At 39.7% G+C, this 16431-nt stretch overlaps 1 protein-coding gene across 2 annotated transcripts; it reads left to right on the top strand.

Annotated features, from left to right (window-relative positions):
- Positions 1 to 1209: 1209 nt before the first annotated feature.
- On the top strand, positions 1210 to 15735 carry ptpn6 (protein tyrosine phosphatase non-receptor type 6). 2 transcript variants are annotated; one of them, XM_076109193.1, is made up of 16 exons: positions 1210 to 1337; positions 1729 to 1754; positions 2884 to 3006; positions 4894 to 5088; positions 8453 to 8636; positions 9740 to 9856; positions 10185 to 10316; positions 11183 to 11279; positions 11408 to 11487; positions 11636 to 11782; positions 12056 to 12187; positions 12304 to 12458; positions 13412 to 13479; positions 13642 to 13793; positions 14095 to 14159; positions 15448 to 15735. In XM_076109193.1, exons 2-16 carry the CDS (start codon positions 1747 to 1749, stop codon positions 15542 to 15544), a joined length of 1752 nt encoding a protein of 583 aa, XP_075965308.1. In that variant the 5' UTR covers positions 1210 to 1337; positions 1729 to 1746; the 3' UTR covers positions 15545 to 15735. The 2 variants fall into 2 exon arrangements, with proteins under 2 accessions (XP_075965308.1, XP_075965310.1); XM_076109195.1 differs by having other exon boundaries at positions 1222 to 1337; positions 1732 to 1754.
- The last annotated feature ends 696 nt before the right edge of the window (positions 15736 to 16431 follow it).

Here is a 16431-nt window from a genome sequence, read left to right as displayed (position 1 = left end):
TTGACACTCTGAGGCTGTGAGGAAAAAAAAAAAAAAGTATGTGCGTCATTTGCCACATTGCTGCGTTTATTCTGCAGCCTGAGAAGTGACACTCCGTCGTGTCAGAAGGGAACAGAAGCCAAACCAGCATCAACGGATAAACAAGAATCTGTGAGGAGGATAATGCAAACTGCAATAGCTGGCGTTAACCACGACCAACGACACCTGCAGCATGTGTGTGTCTGTGTGTGTGTGTGTGGGTGGGGCTACAGTATGCTGTATATATTGTATGTTCTTCCACTTATTCATAGGTTTTTGCTTTTTGCTCAAACAGTGTTGTGGTCAGCTTTACATGTTTTTGTTCTACTTCTACGCCCTTTCAAACCTCTTGTAGGTCAATATGATTTGCAAGTGAAATGTTTGTTCCACAGGTTGTAAAATGTTAGTTTGTGTGTTTGTGACATTTGGTTAACAAGCCTCCCTTGTGGTGCAGTTTGTGTTGCATTATATGGAAACTAGTGTCTCTTGCAAGCCTCTACATGCGTTTTGAGATACCAGGGGCAAAAACAATAAAACGCATGGCTGAAGGTGATCTGCTTCATGCCACTCGGCTGTAGTTTTTTTGGAGTTCACAGTTGCAAATGGTTTACTAGCTGAAAACAGCTCACATACACACACACACACACACACACACACACACACACACACACACACACACACACACAGATACATGTGGAGGGGGGAAGGTTAAACTACAAATAAGGAAGTGTTCTGTCACTCTGACCTTTGTCAGTGACAGACACACACACACACACACCTGGAAGTAAAGAACAAACAGACAACAGTGGTAGCAGACAGGTGGGCAGGCAGAGGGAAAAAGCTCTGCAAATGTCTGACTGAGAGACAACGTGTGGGCTTTTTCACAAGAGGCTCAAACTTTATATGTTGTGGATTGTTTGTTCCTGTAACAAAGGTGGAATTACTGGACAGGCACTCTCGCTCATGACCCACCTGTGAATGGAACAGTTCGTATCATCCTTTCTGCGTTCTTCGTCGAGATCTGCACAGAAAACTAAACGATGGGGCATCAGAGTTCAAACCTACTGTGCTATTTATGATTTTTTGTTGTGGTCGTCTATATTAACAAACAAAAAAAACCCCGCCTCTATCTGTTGGAGGAATTCAGGCCTGTCAGCTATTTTGGTTCCTGTCTTGCTTTCACTATTTTGTGAAAGGAGATGTAAAAAGGAAGGAAGGGGAGAGCGCGAGAGAGAACGACGCAGAGAGGAGGGGAGAGAGACGTATACAGTCCAGGCGTCTCGGCGAGTGTCAGTTGTTTTCAGAGGACGCTGAGAAGAGTAAGTGTTCACCTGCTTTCCTTTTGGGACGGAGAGGGGTTGCATAGGAAAGAGGACTGAGTGGAGGGAAGCGTAGAAGGAGAGGAGGAGGAGAGCGCGGGGAGTTTGAGGGTTGTTTTGTGAGTGTGATACAGAGAGATAGAGTTGACATGTGTGATATTTTAGTGTCGGATAGTGTAGAGTATGTGTTTAAAAGAGCAAGAAGCACGAGAATGAAAGTTTCTTTCTGTTTAGTGTGCTGCTGTGTAGTGAGGAAGTATTGAGGAACTGGGTGTTTCTTTATAGAGTTAGAGATAAAAATAGACAAATACATCCTTACGCTTGTGAGGCTGCACATGTGCAGGTACAAGTGACTCTCTCACCTATCACTCTCCTTCTCTTTTGGTCCCAGAAGAAGCGAAGAGGCAACATGGTTCGGTGAGTCAAGCCCCCCCCCCCCCCCCCCCCCCGCCGCCGAACGATATAATGCTCCGTTAGTCGGCTCTGGTCGTGTTCTCTGTGTTTCGTGCAAGCCGTGATGACAACTTCTCTGTTTCCATTCCTACTACTCTTTCTTTCCCCAGCTGTCAACCCGTCCTGCTCTGTTCCTCTATCATGTGATTGCTGATGCATTGTGTCTGTTTGCCTAAAGAAAATGTGTCATAAAGGATGTTTTAGTTCAGTGGTTGAGTGAGAAATACTTTTTTTTTGTATCCTGAAGATTCAAGCTCTTTAACCCACTTGCTGTATAAAAGTTGTTATTTTTGATAACAAAAAGCTGAAGGGAAAACACATTCAAGTGCAAACACAATCTGATTGTGCATGCACAGGGTTCTACACTTCAAAAAGTTGTATTCTGCAGCATTACAAGCTTTATTTTGTACGTTTTAACCCTGAAACGGTGAGGAAAACTTGAAATGTTTTAACAACTAAATAAAAGCGGCAGGTTCAGTTTCAGGAAAGCGATTGAAATAAGAATTGAACATTTTGGTGACTCCTTCAAATGTCAAGTCAAACGGGTCTTTAGTTCAACTTGACCTATACAGGCTTTTTTCCACCCTCAAAGAGCTCCAGGAAATGATAAAATGGTAGGTATTTGGTCCGAGCTGTTGCAATGATGTTACATTGAGTAACTGAAGTCCCCAGTGTTGTTCATAGGCTTTCAAGCCGGAGCTTCACCAGATTGTTCGGGTTATAGTAGTGCAGATGTACGGTATGTTATCGCAGTATTGTATTCTGAAAAGGGGTTCTTTTTTCCATACGGGTTAATGATTTTATAACTAGACAAGATTGTGCTGAAACCGGTGGAGATTTATTAATAAACCAGATCAAATTTGATTTCTTGAACAATAATTTAGTAGTTTTCTCTCTAAAATAACTTTGTGCTTATTGTGTTTCAATACAGAACTTTGTGAGGAAATAAACTTTTTGTTAACGTGGATTTTTGCGCTAATAAAGGCGTACGTGTTAATATTGACCAGATTCAAGTCCTATCTTTGTGTGTTTTAAGTGCAGTTATATTCATACTGAGTATATTTCTACTTTGGATACATGTGTGTTGATGCAGGTGGTTCCACAGAGACATCACAGGCTTTCAGGCCGAGGATCGCCTGAAGACTCGGGGCAGTCATGGCAGCTTTTTGGCTCGACCCAGCAAGAAAAACGTAGGAGATTTCTCCCTGTCTGTCAGGTAATAAAGTCGAATCTCTCTTTTACATTTCTATCTCCACAGCTGAGAAGAAACCTTACTTTCCTATCCTTTAAAATTGTGCCCTAAGCTCAACCACGTGTATCCTCCACTTAGCAAACCTTAAAGAACAAAAACAACAGTAAATTGTGTTCTTATAGAACCTGATCAATTGCTGCATAACATGTTTACTTCAGTTAAGGAGGCACTGGACTCTTACCTTTACTGCTTTTTTATTTACCTACTAAAGTAATCCGCTGCCGTTAAACTTGATTGTTAGTTAAAATACTGTTGCACAACTATGATGTGCTGGACATGAGAATATTCCTACTCTGTGTAGACGGAAACGTTTCCCTGAACGTTTTGGATTCGATAAAATCACAGCTTGCGTTTATAAATGTGTCAGTGCAGATTATTATTGCTGCTTTTATTTTTTATCATTACATTACATTACATTACAGTCATTTAGCAGACGCTTTTATCCAAAGCGACTCACAATGAGTGTATTCAACATCGGTTTTCGAGAGAACAACTAGTCACCAGAAGTCGTAAGTGCATCTCCTTTCTTCAAACAAGCATCTAAGAGCAGAAACCAGAGCCAACGTACAGTGCAGAAACAAACGAATGCAATAAGTGCCAGTTCTAAGATTTAGTTGATGTGGTTGTTCAAGTAAGAATAAAAAAATACGTTTACAAATGAATCAAATAATTTGTGCCATTTTAATGGACATTACTTAAAAATGCCAATAGAATTCTACCAGAATAAAGATAATGTTCATTACGAAAAATAACGACATATCAAATCAATTGATTCACATACAGTTAAATGTGATAAACGAAACAACACGTGACACACAGTGCGTAGCTCTAAACCAACATTTGCTCATTGACTGATAACATGTTTCCATGTTTGTTCATGAGGTTTAATTGATGTAATGATGTTTAACATCTGGTTGTATACCGATCACGGTACTGCAGTCTGTATATCAAAGAGGTAAATGTTTAGATTTGTAAAATATATTGACTCTGTACTGATGCAGTTATTTAAGCTGAGTAACTCAAGAGCTTTTCACAGGGATATTTGGGTTTACACAGTATAATGTGAGGATTGCTGTTCCTGTGTTAATATCTCTGTTCGGGACTTTAAGGAAGGCCGCAGCGTAGCTGTTGATTAGGTAAATCTAAAAACTTGAACATATCAGATCATTAACTTATTGATCATACAGTGCAGCAGTCTGTAGTTGTAAATATTTATATTAAATTGCATATTTTCTGAATTATTGACCACATCAGTGAATGTACAACACCAACAAACACATCGGGGCTTTTCTGTTTTTGAGAAGTTTTTACGAGTTCCTCTTGCGTCCCAAAAACAAATGTATCAGGTGGACTGGAGCCTTTAAACTGCACGAATGTGATGTGTGTGTAATGACATTGGCATTGACATTTCTCCAAATCAAATTATTTACCAAAAAACTACGTACATCAAAACTTAGATTCATGGTCTTAACTAACTAGAGGAAACTCCAAATTCAAAGTATTATTATTATTAGGCAGTCAGAGAACTACAGCTGCAGTCTTTGCATGATGACAGCGAACACAGAGTGCAAATACGGAAAGTTCAAATGTACGTGTCATAGCTTAAAATAGATACTATATACAGAACATACTGTAGTACATATACAGTAGTACAATGTGTTATCTGATTTGTGGCCAAGCACCAAAACATTTGTAGTAATTTTGATTGTTGTTGAAGAAATATTATTAGTTTTAACTTTCACACTTAAAACCTCCTGAGATAGAGATGTTCTCTTTTCCGTCATCGAGATGTTTTTTGTCGAGGAAACGACGTTGACGTTCGACGTAAACTCGACTGTTTTATCCCCTCAGGGTGGGCGAGATGGTGACCCACATCCGGATCCAGAACACAGGAGACTACTACGACCTGTATGGCGGGGAGAAGTTTGCCAACCTGTCAGAGCTGGTGGAGTACTACACGGCTGAGAACGGCATCCTGCAGGACAAGGACGGCACCGTCATCGAGCTCAAATACCCCCTCAACTGCTCTGACCCCACCACAGAGAGGTCTGTGCATGTTTACTTGCCACTGTTGAACCCCCTTTGGGTTAATGTGGCCCACAGTCACCGGCTTCTCTGAGCGGCCTCCACCTACAGTCTCAGGTTAAGTGTTATAGTGTTTGGTTAGGTGGTTAAGTAGTTAATAATAGTCAACTGTGACGAGCATTATTTCCTTCAACAGTTGTTGATTGAGCATGATTAGTGTCCTTTGTAGGTTTGATATTCCATGAGGTTTAAATATTTTCCTCTGGGGTGAAGGTGTTTAACTTGAAGCCTCTGACGCTTTTGAATGATACATTTTGGTTTGATAGCATCTTTGTCGGAATGTAAGTCAGTGAAAAAGACACCCACACTGCAGATAAAAAGAGCCCACAGCTGTTGAGACTTCATTCCTACAGCTGCCTCGCTGCTGCTGCAGCTATTGGATCATGATCAGGTCGACTTTATCAGAGGTGGTGAAACAGCAAAGTACACATACTCAAAGTCATTACTTATGCACAGTTGTCCATTTTGTCAGACGGTATACATAAACTCTGATGCATTCCTGTTCTAAGTCAAGTTATTTTTAAACTAAAGATTCTATCTAAACATGTTTAAAGACATATACAAATATATATTGGTGTCTGATAAGTTGAGTTCCCTAAAATTACATCTTCTATTTCTCCCTTATTGAAAAATCCCAAATCTATGTTTATGCAAACGATTCAAGTGAAGTAATTTAGCTTCTTTGGGTGGAGGGGGGCGTTTTTCCAGCACATAAATAATCTAATGCAACACAAAATCATTGAAATACAGATAACAGAACAAAGACATAAAACTAGCTAAAACTGATAAAGTTAGACCAACAAATAAACTGAAAAAATTTAAAATAATATGAATATAACAAAAAACAGAGCAGCATACTTTCAATAAAAAAAATGTGTTGGAAAATCTCTTACTATTTTTTGTCCTTTTGAAAATTGGAATTGTGAAATTTATGAAATTGAAAATTTCATAAAAATGTCATTAGTGATTATTCGTCTTTGCAATCAGTGATTCAAAGGCTTTGTGTAACTTATGTTAAAGATCATCAATGAATTGAAAACAAACCTGCAATCTATTCAATTCAATTCAATTCAATTCAATTCTATTCTATTGTATTCTAATTCATGATTGCATATAAACTGTGATCAGAGAGACCAGTTTATGCAACCACGGGGAACCTTTTTGCTTTTTATATCAATGCATTTTCTGAATCCATCGGCTGTAGTTACTGGTTGCTTTGCAGATTAAGATTTTACGTTCAACATTAGATAAACTAGTAAAACATATTCTGTTGTTGGGCAGACTCGTTTATCTCTATTATGTTAAACTTCACAGAAACAGCCTTGCTGTTTTTGACACTGTTCATAGTTTTAGAAAACCTTTTCAGTATAAAGATTATGTTATTCATCAAATAGTCTGGAAGCATTACAATTCCCAGAACAGAATATAGACATTTTTTACTCAACATATGTATAGAGTAACTGACATAAATGACTCCTCACAATGTAGTTTTGATTAAGACATTAATTTGACCTAAAAGTATGCTTTTGAATACAGAGCTTGCATTTGCAACGATGCATATTGCTGTTGTAGTATTGCTACTTTATTAACTTTTCTTTTTACTGATAGTCGCTGTCATTAACTTGCAAGTATCTCTGTTTGCTAAATATAGCTGTTAGATCATTTTACACGTACTTTCTAACGTCTGTGTTTGCATGCAAAGCCGACCACATCAAAGACCCCGCCAGGTCGCTGCCATAAACAAGATACAAGTATCATTCTGTTTACTGTTCATCAAATGCACGTAAAAAAAAAAAAAGACTTCATATTTGAGTTTTTATCCTAATTTGCTGGAGGTGATGTTTGGTTATTGATGGAGCTTTCTTCCAGCTGGAAACATTGTGCAACTGTTGTCTTCTTAAAGTATCCAACTAGTATAAACTCATACAGTTGCACTCCTTCTATGAGTCAAGGAGGACACTACTTTCTGTGGTGTGTGTCTGTGTCTTTGTACACCCTAGCTGGAAGCTCTGCCCTCTGCCCCCCCCCCCCTCGTCCTTCTCTTTCTGTCAGTTGTCTAACTTCCCTTTTGTTGCTGCGGTTGGAAACTTTAGGTTTTGACACAGTTTTGAAAGCAATGGCCAGACCCTACGTGTCTTCCTCTATTGCACACTCCATCATGTTGTTGCTCGCTCGCTGTCTTCCTCATCTCACCCAATCTCCATCTCTCCAGCGTGATTGCACACACACCTCAGCAGGTCCCCCGTTATCTTAGCTCTCATGTATCGAGCACTGGCGGCTTATCAATTCTCAGAAAAGAGGATAAATATGGTCGGGCCATTACGTTGTTGGCATTAATCACGGTTATAGGTGGAACAAACCTGGCTGACATGTTTGCATGTTGGTCTACTGTCGTCCTCTCTACAGTAGCTACTCCATCAACTATTCCCCTGGACAGTCTGTTCTTTAGCTTCTGCAAAACTGCACAGACACCACTCTTTTTTTGCTGCAAGTGCTTCATGCAACCTGCTGTAATTAAGAACCACAGTCTAATTTCAGTTTCTGTAGATGTGTACACTGTAATTTGATGAGTTAGTCAAAGAACTAAATCATTAAAAGGTGTGCAAAAAGGCATACAGAGAGCAGACACAGGGAGGGGAGGTGTGTGCATGGGGAGTATCTGCGGTTGGGGGGTGGCAGACTATAAATACTTTGTCCTCTTCAGCCATGAAATCTGTCATCAGAAATTTTCCGACCGCAAAGCAGGAAGTTTAGAAGAAGAAATCGAGAACAGTGCCTAAATTTAAGTCACAACCCAATGCGGCCGAGTGTGCCTTCACTAACTCACACGCTGCACAAAAACACATAACACACACACACACACACACACACACACACACACAGATTGGTGGACAGAAATATATCCTGCCTGTTGCAACAACATCTGTACATGCTGTTTTTAACAATACACCTGATTCTGTTGCGGCTTTCTATATCTGCTCACTGTATAGTGAGCTCAGGGGTCCAGTGTACCACATCAGTGAGTGTCTGGCAACCGCTTAGCCTTGAATAGACTAAAACATGTAATTCACAGTCACAGCGCTAACGGTGCTCTGCTCACGCAAGGAGGAGGATGTTTCTTGTTCAATTGCTTCGTGCAAAATGTCGAGCCAAAAGAACATTTTCTCAAGAATTTGCAATTAGTAGTAAACTAACTGCATGAGACAGAAGGTGTCTTTTTGCAAGTCGTAGCAGTGAACCATCGCCACAAACAAACTCAAATGTAGCTCAGGGCATGAATATCTTTTAGAAATGTGCACACGATCTGAACGTTTTTTTCCCTCAGGTGGTACCACGGCCACCTGTCTGGATCCAATGCAGAGAAGCTGCTCTGTGCTCGAGAAGAGTCCGGGATCTTCCTGGTCAGAGAGTCGCTGTCCAAACCCGGAGACTTTGTCCTGTCGGTTCTGACGGACGAGAAGGGCAAAACTGGAGGAAAGAGGGTCTCCCACATCAAGATAATGTGTCAGGTGGGCGTCTGTCCATGTGTGTGTGTGTGTGTGTGTGTGTGTGTGTGTTTGTTTCAGTGCGTGATCATGGTACCACCATTGGTGCATGAAACTAGGGTTTGTTCTTGGTCAGTCTTCTGCTTTGAATATACAGAATTAGGAGTCCCTGAAACAGATTCACATCATGTAGAATATGTTGGGGTATTCCCACAGTTGTGTAATGCACTTTGAAATCGGTCTCGTTTTCCCTGGCTTAGGCAATAAAAGACTGTTGCTCATATTTCAACTCTGCAATTGTTCATAAATGTCAGGCACAGTTTTACTTAAGATGTTTCCCAACAGTTGTTCTCACAAAAAAAAACGGTGTAAAAAAAAAATGATACGTGAAACCAAAAACTGTATCCTGGTGTTGATACACTCAGTGTAAACAGCTGCTCGTGATATTCACAGTATAGCAACAGGTCACACTGCCTTTCTCTTGAACTCATTTTCATAGATTGTGTCTTTCCGTCTTTTGCATTTTATTTTTAGCGGTGGTTCACCTCATACAGAAAACTCTGTCCAGGCCTCATTTAAATGGAAGCCTTGTTTTTATGCACCACTGAGGTGCAAAAGATTAATGCGAGATTAGTGGAAGGGTCACAATGGCCTTTTCTTGAACACGTGGCAGATTAGGTCAGTTTCCTGACGGTACTCGTCTCAACAGAGCCTGTTGACTGCTGCTTGTACCAGTGAAAAGGCTACATCAGTATACCTTTATGTGTTTTACACAAAATGCATTCATTTAAGTTATTCTATTGAAGTTGGAAAGCAATCAACCATAAAACAGCCTTTTGTACATAATATACTTTGAGTCTTTGTTCCAAAAAGACGACTCTTTGGGGGCTATTATGTTATTTTCTTTAATTCTATTGATTTCCATTTTGATTAGAGGAAATGTACAAATTATTGTGTTAAGACAATTACTTGTTCACCATCTTCTATTAAAGTGCCCTTGTTTTAATTTTGATGCTTCTCTTTTGAAACTTGATGCTTTATTTTTACACCAGATAATTTGGCACAACCTCTCTGTTCGTGTGTTTATCCAGACTGATGAGTTGTATGTTTTGGTGTTTTGTGTTCAGAATGACAGGTACACAGTGGGGGGTTCAGATATGTTCGACACGCTGACAGACCTGGTGGATTACTACAAACGCAAAGGCATCGAGGAGGTCTCTGGGAACTGGGTGCATCTCAAGCAGGTGAAGCCAACTGTTTCACATCAAAATGATACAGATCAAATCATTTGTAACATGTCCTAATTTATCTTTGTGGGACAAATTCAACAAGTTGAATGTCAGTGAGCTGTGAAAAAACAGAAACAGGTCTTCGTGAATTATTATAGAAGATGAACAGCACAGCCCACAGAAGGAAATATTACTCACAGCTTGGTCTTAATGTGGCCTTATCGACTGATGTTGTGTAATGTGTTGAATTGGCTCATATTTTCTCTCTCTCTCTCTCTCTCTCTCTCTCTCTCTCTCTCTCTCTCTCTCTCTCTCTCTCACACCCTCCCTCTCTCCTCTGCAGCCGTATTACTCCACCAGAGTGAATGCAGCAGACATCGACAGCAGAGTGAAACAGCTGGATCTGACCACACAGCAGCAGCAGGAGGAGGGCGAGGGAGATAAGAGCAAGGCGGGCTTCTGGGAGGAGTTTGACGTAAGATCTGACCCGGCCTCGGTTATGTTCACCGCGACTGTTTCTTATCGTGACGCTTTTGTGAAAGAACCACAGGGTTTTTCTGAAGTGGAAAGAAGTCAATTATACATCAGTGGTCTTATTACAAATTAATCTCAAGAGTTCCTTACTGTGCGGCAGAACTAGAGGTGTTATACTACCATCCTGTGGTCCCAATGCCATATTACATGATAACTCATAGCAGGATTTGAGTATGAGGTGTACTTGAAGGGTGACCATATTCATTTTACTGAAAACACTCGCTAACACAAAAAAGCACACTTGACTTTTGAGTGAAATGAAATGAAAAAGCTACTTTAAAAAGCTAATTTAAATCAAATAAATTGCAGGTGGTGGTGGCTTAGGCTGCAACTGATGAATAGTTCCATTACTGGCTTATCTGATAATTAGTTCCTCAATTGTTTGGTCCATAAAATGTCAGAAAATTGGGAAAAATACTAATCACAATGTCCCAGAGCCCAAGGGGACATCTTTAAATTGTTCATTTTGTCCTGCAATTGTCCACAACCCAAAGATATTCGATTAATGATATAAAACTTAAAAGAGAAAAGAAACAAATCCTCACAATCAGGAAGTTGGAATTTGGGAACATTTGGCATTTTTGCAAAAAGAAGGTATTAATTGATTAATTGATCACCTCTATCAGTAGTTTCACTACAAAGTCAAAGTTTGATTGACTTTTTTTTAATGAAATACTGTTAAATTACTTGTATACTTACATCAAAAGATGTACACTGTCACTATTAGTTTATAACACATTCTGTGTCGTATGGAGTATGAATTTGAGACACAGAAAGTATCACAGTCATCTCTCTCTCTCCCAAAAGGCTCTTCAAAAGTTTGAGGCAAAGGTGAAAAAGAGCAGAGAGGAGGGCCAGAGGCCTGAAAATAAGAGCAAAAACAGATACAAGAATATTCTTCCCTGTGAGTTTTTAAATCCTCTGAGTATCATTACTTTTTAAAATTAACCAAATCTTATAACACATTTTGACATTAACCAAATGTTCTTGTTCTCCCACCGTTTCTTCACTCTGTCCACTTGTTCTCACAAGTCAATGACACCAGAGTCAGCCTGCAGGACAGGGATCCTGATGTTGTGGGTTCAGATTACATCAACGCTAACTACGTGACAGTAAGTCTCCAAAGTCTCTGGCCTCATAGTGACAACAACACAAGAGGACAAAAACACGACATAGAAAACTGTCAGATATTCTCTTCTTTTAGTTTTTAAGGTTGATGTTTGTTTATTGAGCAGCGTTCGGTTCCTTGTGTGTTTGTAGAACAAGCTGTGGGAGTCCGGAGATCAGAAACGTTACATCGCCACCCAGGGGTGCCTGGCAACAACTGTCAACGATTTCTGGCAGATGGTGTGGCAGGAGAACACGAGGGTGATCGTGATGACAACAAGAGAGGTCGAGAAAGGGCGGGTCAGTTTCAAAACAGAAAGCGTGAAAGCAGCTTTGGGCTTTAAGTGTGTGCTTCTTTCTTCTTGAAATTACTGAAAGCATGAAAAAGGAATTGACTCTGGTGAACTTAGTGATCATATTAATATACAAAAAGTTCCTGAGATATGAAAAAAATGATATACTTTTAAGTGCGAGAGATTCAAATAAAAGAAAATTTGAACTTGAAAAAAAGCTGCAAAGTTTTCTTGCAGATAAAGTTAGAATTTACTTGATTTATTGTTTATTTTTGTGCAGAATAAATGTGTGCCATACTGGCCCGCCCATGAGTGCTCCAAGGAGGTGGGTCCGTACGTGGTGACCTGTAATTCAGAGAGAGAAGCTACTGATTACAAAATCCGAGTTTTGGAGATCGCTCCTGTGGACCAGGTAACCTCTAAACACCAACCCCTGACCTCACTGCACTCACTCATCGCTGTATATGTGTGCTACGCTAATATAAAGGATTTTATCATCTTAATCTCATCATTTTGTCTCGTTCCCAGCCAAGTGATTCTCGTACCATCTGGCACTACCAGTATATGATCTGGCCTGACCACGGCGTCCCACTGGAGCCAGGTGGTGTCCTGAGCTTCCTCAGTCAAGTGAACTCTAAACAGGATGACTATCCTCATGCTGGACCCATGATCATCCACTGCAGGTACTATAGACAGCTGGAGAGCCGAACGCCTCATGGTGCTCATTGTTGAGACGTTGTTACCAAAGTAGAAACCTGCATCAAAGCAAAACTCTGGAGGTGGATGATTCATTGCAGCATAGATTGCAATAACAGGGCTGTAACTAATAATCATTTTCACTGATTCATTTGTTTACCTCGCAACCCCACACAGTTAAACTGGTCCGTTTGTAAGACGTAATGATGCATTTGGAGATTTGAGGGTTTTGCAGGACAGCGCCATGTGTTTCCCAGATGGAGGTTTTGCCGGGTCACACTACGTGTCAGGGAGATCGTAAATACCCAAACTTTAAAAGTGGAAGACATCTGTTCTGGTGTAATGTTGTGAAAAACACGACAGCACTAAGTTTGTCTTAAGTTGGGTGATAACACTCAGAGGTTTTTACGATTAAAATGATTGTGTTTAGGATTAAGAGCTGAACAGCTGAACAGGTTTTGAGTCAACTGACAGTTTATCCTTATGGAATTTTCCCTGTGTGATGTGGCTGATACTGAGGCCGCTTGTACTATTTTAAAACTTGTTGTTTAAATGATTATATGACTCTTGTGTAAGTATTTTGGTATGCAAGCATGTTCACAAAGCTGCACAGCAGCAATAAGATGTCCCATACTTTCTTTTAACACAACACGACCCTTAAATCCCATCAGGCTCAGCTGTATTTTGTGCTAAATATCAAATATTAGCATGTTCGAATGCTAAACTAAGATGGTGAACATGGTAAACATTACAAACTGCTAAACATCAACATGTTAGCATTGTCATTTTAGCATGCAAGCGTATATGTAGCATGCAGTACAGCCTCACAGAGCAGCTGGCATGGCTGCAGACTTTTGGTTTTGTTCGTCGAGGTAATGATGTTCAGCGTTGTTTGATTGATGGAAAGATTAACTTTTGTTTCTTCTGTGAATTCCTGCAGTGCTGGAATTGGTCGAACAGGCACGATCGTTGTGGTCGACATGATAATTCAGACCATTGACGCAATAGGTAACTTTTTTTAATTATTATTATAAATGAATGATTTAATGAAATCAGCTCTCTAGATATGTATACTATTTAGTCAAAAAAAAAAAAAACATTTGAAATGCACAGTTTATTTTCCTTTTTTTATACTGCCTCCATCCAATGCTTTCATATCTCACACTGTAGGTCAGGACTGTGATATTGACATCCCGAAATACATCCAGATGGTGCGAGAGCAGCGCTCTGGGATGGTGCAGACAGAAGCACAGTACAAGTTCATCTACCTGGCTGTATCGGAGTACATACAGACCACCAAGGCCAAAGACTGTGCCTCCATGGTGAGCAACAGGGCAGGAACAATCCAAGAAGATAAAGGAATTAGTCTTTTCTTGTGGGTGAAATATAGATTGATATAGGCAAAGGCCTATGTACTGTATGTCAATAGGCCTTTGCACTTTTGGCTGCTGATTTGAACACCACAGCCGACTAGGTCAATGCCAGCAGAATGATATGTTATCAGAGAGTGGCTTGTGAAAGATGGACGTTGACCCAGAGACAGAAAACAATCAACTGCAACAACATAAAACAACAGTTGCATGACCTCTAATCTCTGTTTTTAAATATCTCTCTCTTCCCCAGGAAACCGAGACGGAGTATGGAAATCTGAACCTTAAACACCCACCAGCGAGCAGGAAGGCCTCAAAGTGAGTGAGCGTGTGTCTGTCTTTGAAAAAGAGAAAAAAAAAAGAAGCGTGTGTGAGAATTGGATGTCGGTAATACATTTTCACTGCTCCTCTAAATCTCACACTGCCAGCCAACTTTCCTTTCAAAAACGCCGTCTTCAGCCTTATGTCAGCAGAGAGTCTAATCCTGAAGAGAGAAGGAGTTGTGGGTGGAGGGAGGATGCATAGTGACCACCTCGGTTTCATTGTTTTTTATCCTAGGGACTGCATTGCAGATGAATTATTCAGTTTTAAAATATTATTTTTCCTTAAAAAAATCCCTGTTTGTTGTCTAGCTTTAATCTCTGGAATACTGAAAGTAACGACAAGAAACGAAACTGGGAAATTAATCCTGGTTTAAAAGCTGATTCATGTATAAACTATAGAGCCTTTTTCCACAGTGCACCAAAGTACCAGTATGTACCAGTACCATGCTCTTAACAAGGAGCCAGCAAAGCAGTGGTAAATCAGTCCTCCACGTTGGTGCAGACTGAAATGTCTCAACAACTATTGGATGGATTGCGATGAAAGTTTGGTGAAGCCCTGAATGTTTAACCACAGTGTTATCATTACTTCTCTGTGGGCATTAAAGCAGTACTATTGGACGAGAACTGCACTTCCATAAAGGTGAATGATTCACAAGATCAAAATTGAAGCAACAGCTGCAAAGATATTCTGAATTTTAGTCTGTATGGCCTCAAGTTCCAAAGCAGGCTGGATCCTACAATTCCCATAGTGCAACTTGAAACATATGCAATCATGTTATTTGTTCAAACTTTAGAAAGTCCCCTCCAGAGCAACAGAAAACATTATACAACTGGTTTAACTCCTAATGACGAGTTAACTGAACCTCAAGTGTAAAAATGGTGGAGTGCCCCTTTAATGGACAACAGAAGTAAACAAGATATGAGTGTTTCTTGTGACCTCTAAGGCCGGACACCACTATGAACTGAGTTCTGTTCTAATTAACCAATTAGGGAAGAAAGAAAACAGCACCCAACACTGAACAATTCAGCCCAGAACACGGTAAACTTTGACCCACTTGGAGCTCTGAACAGTTGGCTGCCAGCTTTGAGTGATTGATTCATGGTTGGTTTGGTCTGTTTAGATAGTTCTAATGCAGCAATCTCTGTTCATTAACCTCTCAAGCATCTTCCATTCACGTCTAACAAAGCTGTGTCCAATCAATGTTGGCTGGTTTGGTATATAAAAATATACCGGATTGAGTCTGAAGCAATCACGTCCCCTTTTTTTCTTTGACTATTTCCAGAACCAAGGACGACGTTTACGAGAATCTGTCAAAAGGAAAAAAAGATGTGAAGAAGCCAAAGTCAGAGAAGAAAAGTGGCTCCGTGAGGAAAAGATAGAAGAAAGTTTCTATCAAAGTACTTCATGTTGTTATATTTATGCAGGCACTCTTTTGTTAAAGAGTTTGTATTTTAGTGGAGACAAAATAAAATGCATGAAATTAGAGACAAGATAACCGGTTGACATCTGATGTGTCACATGAATTCTTGGTTAAAGCGTTTGTTGAGAATAAAGTCAGAACATGTGTGAACACTTTGTTCTGTAATTGTCTTTCTTTACATTTCAGTTATTTGAACAAACACATAGTATTTGTGGGGTGTAAATATTTCATCACTTTAGGTTAATCAAATTATTTTTTTAAATTATTTTTATATTTAGATGCAATTGAAAAAAAAAAACAGAAGTGCATCAAGAGCAGATGTATGTTTATAATTTGTCGTTTAGAGAAGCAAAATGCTTTTAGCTCTTCTTCCGGCATTTTACTGATATCACAGATGTTTGATTTGATTTACTTTTACTGTCATCTTCTGTTCTTTACAAAAATGGATTTTGGGGAAATCCTTCTGCTGCTGGGCATATATGAATATGAATATACTTCATCAGTTATGTGGAGGCAAATATATTAAAATCAACATAAAAATGCTCATCTATATATCAAACTCATACATTACATTTTTGGAGTAGCCTGTTGTTTATCGAGCCAAAAAAATAGAGAATGGACCTTTAACCACACAGTACTGGGAAATTGGGTAGTGCAGTATTTTTAGGCATCACGTGTGTGTCCCTAAATCTGAAATAGAACTTTGCCTCTTCTCTGGACACAACCCAGTGGTGGTAAGTAACTAAGTACATTTACTCAAGTACTGTACTTAAGTACAGTTTTGACTGTTACAGTTTTTGAGGTACTTTCACTCCAGTCCACAACAAATCAGAGGTAAAAAAAACC

Source organism: Anarhichas minor, unplaced genomic scaffold (genome assembly GCF_050575085.1).
Source record: "Anarhichas minor isolate MPS153535 unplaced genomic scaffold, ASM5057508v1 ptg000041l, whole genome shotgun sequence".
NCBI classification, from domain to species: domain Eukaryota; kingdom Metazoa; phylum Chordata; class Actinopteri; order Perciformes; family Anarhichadidae; genus Anarhichas; species Anarhichas minor.
The sequence above is the reverse complement of the archived record's forward strand: the minus strand, read 5'-3'. Positions and strand labels throughout refer to the sequence as shown.

What these genes read in the sequence shown, in the direction of transcription:
- ptpn6 (XM_076109193.1), top strand. An exon ending in CCCATGATCATCCACTGCAG is followed by an intron (nt 12,459 to 13,411) that starts GTACTATAGACA and finishes GAATTCCTGCAG; the next exon opens with TGCTGGAATTGGTCGAACAG. An exon ending in CCAAAGACTGTGCCTCCATG is followed by an intron (nt 13,794 to 14,094) that starts GTGAGCAACAGG and finishes TCTCTTCCCCAG; the next exon opens with GAAACCGAGACGGAGTATGG.